Raw genomic sequence first — 5,634 nt, forward strand, 5'->3', positions numbered from 1 at the left:
GCCGGGGGCAGGGAGCGCGGCAGCAGTGGACACACCACGTCCCGAGGGTGCTCCAGGGCCAGTGCGCTCAGCACCTGCAGGGCCGCCCGCTGGGGCCTCCACTCCACCGGGCTGGGCACCTGTGCCAGCAGCCCTCGCACAAGGCCGTGCACCTGGCGAGGAGGGGCGGACGTCAGTAGTCCAGTCTCCGTGACCCCTGCACGTTACCCTCAGTACCCCGACCAAGCAGCTGCGGCCTGAAGGGGGCTACTCCCTCTAGCCTCCAACCCTGGAGGGGACCAGGCGGGAGACTCCAAGGGCAGGGAGGGGATGGGGGCTAACCTGGTCCTCCAGCCGCTCCCCCTGGGCCTCCAGGGCTGAGGACAGGGTGAGTGCTGTCGCCCGCGTTCCCGCAAAGCCAGCCTCGTCCAGACAGGCAGCCGTGTACGACGCCAGGTCTGCGAGGGCCCCCTCTTCCAAGGAACTCTGGGGAGTCTGGGAGTGGGGGCGAGGGGAGACTATGAGACCCCCTTGCTTCTCCCCCTCTCTTCCTCCCCACCCCGTCCCAGCTCTTGACAAAACCCCCGTGCCTTTCTGTTTTTTTCCGGCTCCGTCCCCCTTTACCCCCCAGGCATCCCTCCTGCTCACCACACGAAGACCGGGTCCCTCAGGGGCTGGCTCCTGGGCAGGAGGCTGGGAGAAGGGCTCACTGCCAGCTGGGGAAATGGCGGCTGCCTGCCCAGGCTCTACCCCGCGTTCAAGCTCAGGTTCGGGCTGAGGGCCGGTGGAAGGGGGGCCCGATCCCTTCAGCCAGAGCCGTCAGGGTTAGGGCTCCCACGGGAGCCCCCCGGGCCCAGTCCCACGCGCCCCCAGCCATGGCCGCGGCGCACACTGAGCTGCTCAGCCGGGCTCAGCCTGCAGCACCTGGCACTGGTCCTCCCAGAAGCCGTGCCCAGGCCTCACCTAGAAGCAGGCCCCAGGCAGGAGGGCCCAGGGACAGGCGTGGCAGCGTGTGGGGGCGGGAGGTCAGGGAGCCACACGGGGGTGTCCCCAGGTGTGGTGCCCGCGGGGGCTTTTGAAGGGTCTTCCCGCCCAGACTGTTGCTGGTGAGTAGCCAGCCTAGGCTCTGCCCACCAGGACCTGGGAAAAGGGCAAGGTCCCTGGGAGACAGTGGATCTGCAAGGGGAGGGGGGGAAGGGTCCCTGACCCTGACTTCCGACCCGTCTGGGCAGGGAATCCTGGGCAGGCGTAGACAGCCCTGAGGAGGCCCCAGCAGGTTTTAGAAGTCTGGGCCCAGCCCTGAGCTGAGGCCTCGCCTGATTCAGCCCTAAAGAAGCAGTCAGGTCCAGGCTGCGCTTGCGGCCGGGGGCTGGGCTCTCCTCTCTGCATCCTGACCCGGCCGGACATCCCGGGCATGGGGGTGATTCGGAGCAGCCCTGGGGGGGAGCCGGAAGCAAGAGGAGCTGCCCTGTGCCTCCCAGGTGCCCTTGCAGGTGACTGACATCACTGGATGGATCACGGTGTGGGGGGGAGTGTCTGGGTCCTGGCACTGAGGAAGTGCAAAGCTCAGAAGCGGTGACCTGTGGGTACCTGGGGCCTGGTGCGTGTCCTGAAGTGTGTGTGCCGGCGGCGGGCGGAGTCTGTGTCTCTCTCCAAGCCTCCTGCTCCCCAGGGCTGGCCTGACCGGGCCTCTGCCCCAAATCCCCGCTGTCACCCTCACCCAGCAGCGCAACGGCCACTGCCCAGCCTGGTCCAGGGGAGCCAGAAGAGCTGGTCTGGCCAAATACCTGGGCAGGCAGAAGTGCTCCGGGAAGCACCCTGGACAGTCGGCATTCCCCCTCGTCCTGGCCTGCCTGTGTCCCCCCCGCAGGTGGGAGAAGCCCAGGCCCCGCCCTCTATCCCGCAGGGCCTCAAACCTCTCTCCTGAGTGGCTCCTCCACAGCCAAAGCCGGTGGAGACCTGACGAGCCTGCTCACACAGAGGCAGGGCCAGCCCGGGACCCTGGCCAGGTGCCCAGAGCTGAGCCAGTCCCTGCTCCCTCACCCTCACCAGCTCTAGTGCAGGCAGGCCCCGAGCCCTCCTCTCCTTTCCCAGGACTGCAGGGGCGGGAGCTGGGTCCCCAAGGCCCAGGCCTAGTCCGGGCCGTGACAGATGCCAGGGCCGACGGGGAGCCAGATGGGTGGAGCCCAGGGGTACAGGGTCCCACAGAGCTGGCAGCAGCAGTGGCAGGGGACACCCAGGCCTCTCCTTGGCTGGGGAAGCTTGAGGTGTCCCACCGAGCCTGCCCCGCCCGGGGGGAATCCCGGAGCCCCTCCATCTGGCACTTCATCCCCAGCCCGCCTCGAGTCTCTAGCATGGAGAGGTCTTCCAGTAACCAACCCCCCCAGCTCCTAGTTGGGCACCAAAGCCCCCTCCCTTTCCCCACAGCCCTGCCCTGCCCTGTCCTGCCCCGGATCTGCTCCTACAGTCCAGCTCCCCAGGCCTCAGATACCGACCCCCACCCCACCGGCCTTAGCCAACCTCAGGCCTCAGCACGGGGCTGCCTACCTGCCCTGGCTGGGCTGGGGTCTTCCCTGGGAGGATGAACCCTCATGCTGATTCCTGACTCCAGCCCACCCTGGGAAGCCCTGGGGGTCCAGTGAGTGGCAGGCTGGGTGAAGAAATGACACATGACAAGCTGTGGGGATAGTGAGTGACTCATGTTAATTTCAGGCAGCTCCCAGCAGGGGACTCTCAGAGGGCACCTCTGCACTCAGTCTGTCCACCAGGGCCCGGAGCTTCTCAGACAGCGCCACCTGCAGGGAGGAGAGGGGGGGACGATGGGTGGCCGTGGTGGGAGAGAGGGCACAGGGCGGGTTGACGATGTGGGCCCTACACCCACCTGGTACAGCGCAGGCTGCTCGAGCCGCCTGTGGGCAGGACTCAGACGGCTCAGGGACTGCTGGGCGAAGGCTCTAGATTCGGCCAGAGATGGGAGGGGCTCACACAGCTGGGGGGAAGAGGGAGGAAGGGGCTGGCTCGAGGTCAGGTGTCCGAGCTTGATCTGAGTTGAAGGCGCAGGCTAAGGGGGTGGGTGGCTAGGGGCGGTCACCTGTCCCTGCTGGACCCAGAGTCGCAGCAGCGGCTCCACGTGCACCGGCCTCACGGTACAGGACTCCTGGGTCCCTCGAGGCCAGACTCTGAGCTCCTGGCCAGCCTGGGGAGGTGGCTCCTCTGCTAACTGCAGCACGTCGAACAGCAGAGCCCCTGCGTGGGTGCGCTTGTGAGGGCGCCGAGCATGCACGGGGCCTGGGGCCTCGAGCTCAACTGCGGAGGGTGGGCGGGGCCTCACCGTCGGAGCCCAGGAGCCGGAAGGCAGCCTTGCTTCCAGGCAACGTCTGCTTCTCGGGGTCCTCGGTCAGCTTCATCCGCGGCTGGCCTCCCACGGACACCAGCTACAGGGACAGGGTGCTGAGCTATCTGGACCCTTCTCCCCGGACCCATGGTCCATCCCCAGCCCATCCCCACTGGGCCCCGGACTCTGTCTCCACCTTGTAGACACAGCCCAGGGAAGGCTGGCGAGGGCAGGTGACCACGCTAGTACCGATGCCGATGACGTCCACCTCACTGCCCTGCGGGGGAGGGGGAAATGAGCTCGGCCAGCATCTGCAGGCCCAGGGCCCCCCGAGCCACCCTCTGGGCCGCCCCTGCCCCGCCTACCTTCTGGGACAGCCTGGCCAGCTCCTGCTCATCAATGTTGTTGCTGACAGCAATGGGGATGGACTCCAGCCAGGGCACCCGGAACCTGTGACGGGGGCAGCCCTTAGACGCTCCTGACTCACCCGGCCCCCTCCCAACCCAGTCATGCCGTCTCCCCGCCACCTGATAGTCTGCCCTCAGCCACACTGGCTCTGTGGGCCCCTGAGCGAGCCCACCCCAGCTTCCTTGCCAAGGCTGCAGTACCTCTACTGAGGTAGCAGCATATCAGAGAGCCTCACGGTGGGAGAGGCACGGGCCCTCCCTCCCTCTGTCCCATCCCAATATTCCTTAACTGGAGGGGATCTCTCAGAAGGCAAAGCCCCTCCCAGGGGGACTCACTGGGCCGCCACTGTTCGGAAGACGCCACGCGTCTCCTGGGCCTGCTGAAGCAGGTCGCCACTGTCCAGCCTCACTCCCACTGCCTGGTAGCCCAGCTCCTCCAGTGCCAGGGCTACAGCCAGGAAGTTGGGGAGACCGCTCCTGCAGGTGGGGACATGGGGGTAGGGGGTCTGCTGCTGCTCTGCTGAGCCCACCCTGGGGGATGCCCGGGCCTCACCTCTGCACACTGTAGGTGTCCAGCAGGCCCTGGAAAGCCCGGGGAAAGGCCAGGGCATAGGCCACAAAGGCCGCCCGCTCACCCCGGTGTGGCTCCCGCACCCCCAGCCCCAGGTGGCCACACACACGCTCCAGCCACGTCTCCACGCGGGCGGCCAGGTCCACCCTGGGGCCATGACCAGCCGCTGGAGCCAACATCTATGGAGAAGGGTTGGTGAAGGTTGGAGGACCCAGAGCGCAGGGTGGGGACTGGTTCAACCCCAGCAGAGAGTCTGAGCCACCTGCCTGCCAGCTCCCCAGTGCCGCACTGAGACCACCTGCCCGGCGTGGCTTGGGTGGGCCAGGTGTGGTATCTGCCTGTGCACAGAGGAGGGACTGGCCTCTCCTGCTCCCCGGGAAGGGCTCGGCTTGGGGGGTCTGCCCTCTGGAGTCCAGCTTGGGGGACAGGGGTACTGACCGGGTCAGGGGGCACCTCGGTGCCTGAAAAGGAGGTGATGAAGGAGTGCGCCAGGGTCCCGGCCACCGGCACGCCCCGCAGCTGTCCTGCGAGCATGTTGCTACTGCCATCGAAGCCTGGGGTCAGGGCATCAGGCAAAGTTGGGGGACTTCAGGCACTGAAGGGGGTCTCAGGGCTGGCCTCCTCCTCCCCCAAACCAGGCCTCCGTCTCCTGGCCCTCACCGCCCAGGTAGCTGTAGGTGGAGGCGGTGAGACCCCCGTCGGGGCCCTGAGCCCGCCGAAGCCCCAGCTCCAGCAGCCGCTTCTCCGGTCCTGCGATCAGGCGAAGCCGCGCGGCGTTCGTGGCGATGAGGCTGCGGGAGCAAGGGGGCAGGGGACCCGCAGTGACGGCCGGGAAGCCACCCAGAGCGCTGCCTCTCCCGAGGACCCGAGCAGCGGGAGCCGGAGGCCCCTGCCAGGACCCCGGCTCAGCGCTCCGCCCCCAGGGGCCACGCCCCACGGGTCCGAGCCCGGAAGTCAGCGCTCCTTCCCGGAGAGCCCAGGCTTCCGGCCTCGGGCGGGAGGCGGGTGTCCCGCCCCAGGCACCACCTGGCGCCCCGGGCCCCACCTGGCGTAGCTGACCAGGCAGAGGAGCGGCGTCTCCAGCAGCTGCACCACCAGGAGCGGCCCAGACACCTGCAGCAGCGGCACCTGCGGGACGGGCTGTCAGCTCGGCGCCACCCGGCCCTGCTCTGGCCCCCACCCCTGTGCCCCGCTCCCCCGGCACTCACGCTGGGGAAGGCGAGGGAGCCCTCGGGCAGGGCCCGCACCGTCACCCCGGAGCAGTCGAGAGCACGAAGATGCTGGAAGAACGCGGGGTCTGTGTCTGGTGGCAGCACCGACGCCAGGAACTGCACGTCTGGGGG

At 68.1% G+C, this 5,634-nt stretch overlaps 2 protein-coding genes across 2 annotated transcripts in view; both read right to left on the reverse strand.

Annotated features, from left to right (window-relative positions):
* Positions 1 to 1,687, reverse strand: part of MROH6 (maestro heat like repeat family member 6) — a 6,930-nt gene extending 5,243 nt beyond the window's left edge. The window contains 4 exon segments of the mRNA XM_024741195.1: positions 7 to 152; positions 322 to 474; positions 628 to 778; positions 780 to 1,687. Of these exon segments, the coding sequence (XP_024596963.1) occupies positions 7 to 152; positions 322 to 474; positions 628 to 778; positions 780 to 856 (527 nt within the window). The 5' untranslated portion in view covers positions 857 to 1,687.
* A 972-nt stretch (positions 1,688 to 2,659) lies between these two features.
* NAPRT (nicotinate phosphoribosyltransferase) lies at positions 2,660 to 5,631 on the reverse strand (the record flags this gene model as incomplete). The annotated part of the gene is made up of 12 exons (XM_024741296.1): positions 2,660 to 2,774; positions 2,861 to 2,968; positions 3,071 to 3,225; positions 3,311 to 3,413; positions 3,510 to 3,590; positions 3,679 to 3,763; positions 4,057 to 4,197; positions 4,274 to 4,470; positions 4,730 to 4,845; positions 4,952 to 5,082; positions 5,337 to 5,419; positions 5,500 to 5,631. Coding segments are annotated over 12 exons (1,419 nt in total), but the record flags the coding sequence as incomplete, so codon positions are not given.
* Between the last annotated feature and the right edge of the window lie 3 nt (positions 5,632 to 5,634).

This window comes from Neophocaena asiaeorientalis, unplaced genomic scaffold (assembly GCF_003031525.2).
Source record: "Neophocaena asiaeorientalis asiaeorientalis breed wild unplaced genomic scaffold, Neophocaena_asiaeorientalis_V1.1 scaffold177, whole genome shotgun sequence".
Lineage (NCBI taxonomy): Eukaryota > Metazoa > Chordata > Mammalia > Artiodactyla > Phocoenidae > Neophocaena > Neophocaena asiaeorientalis.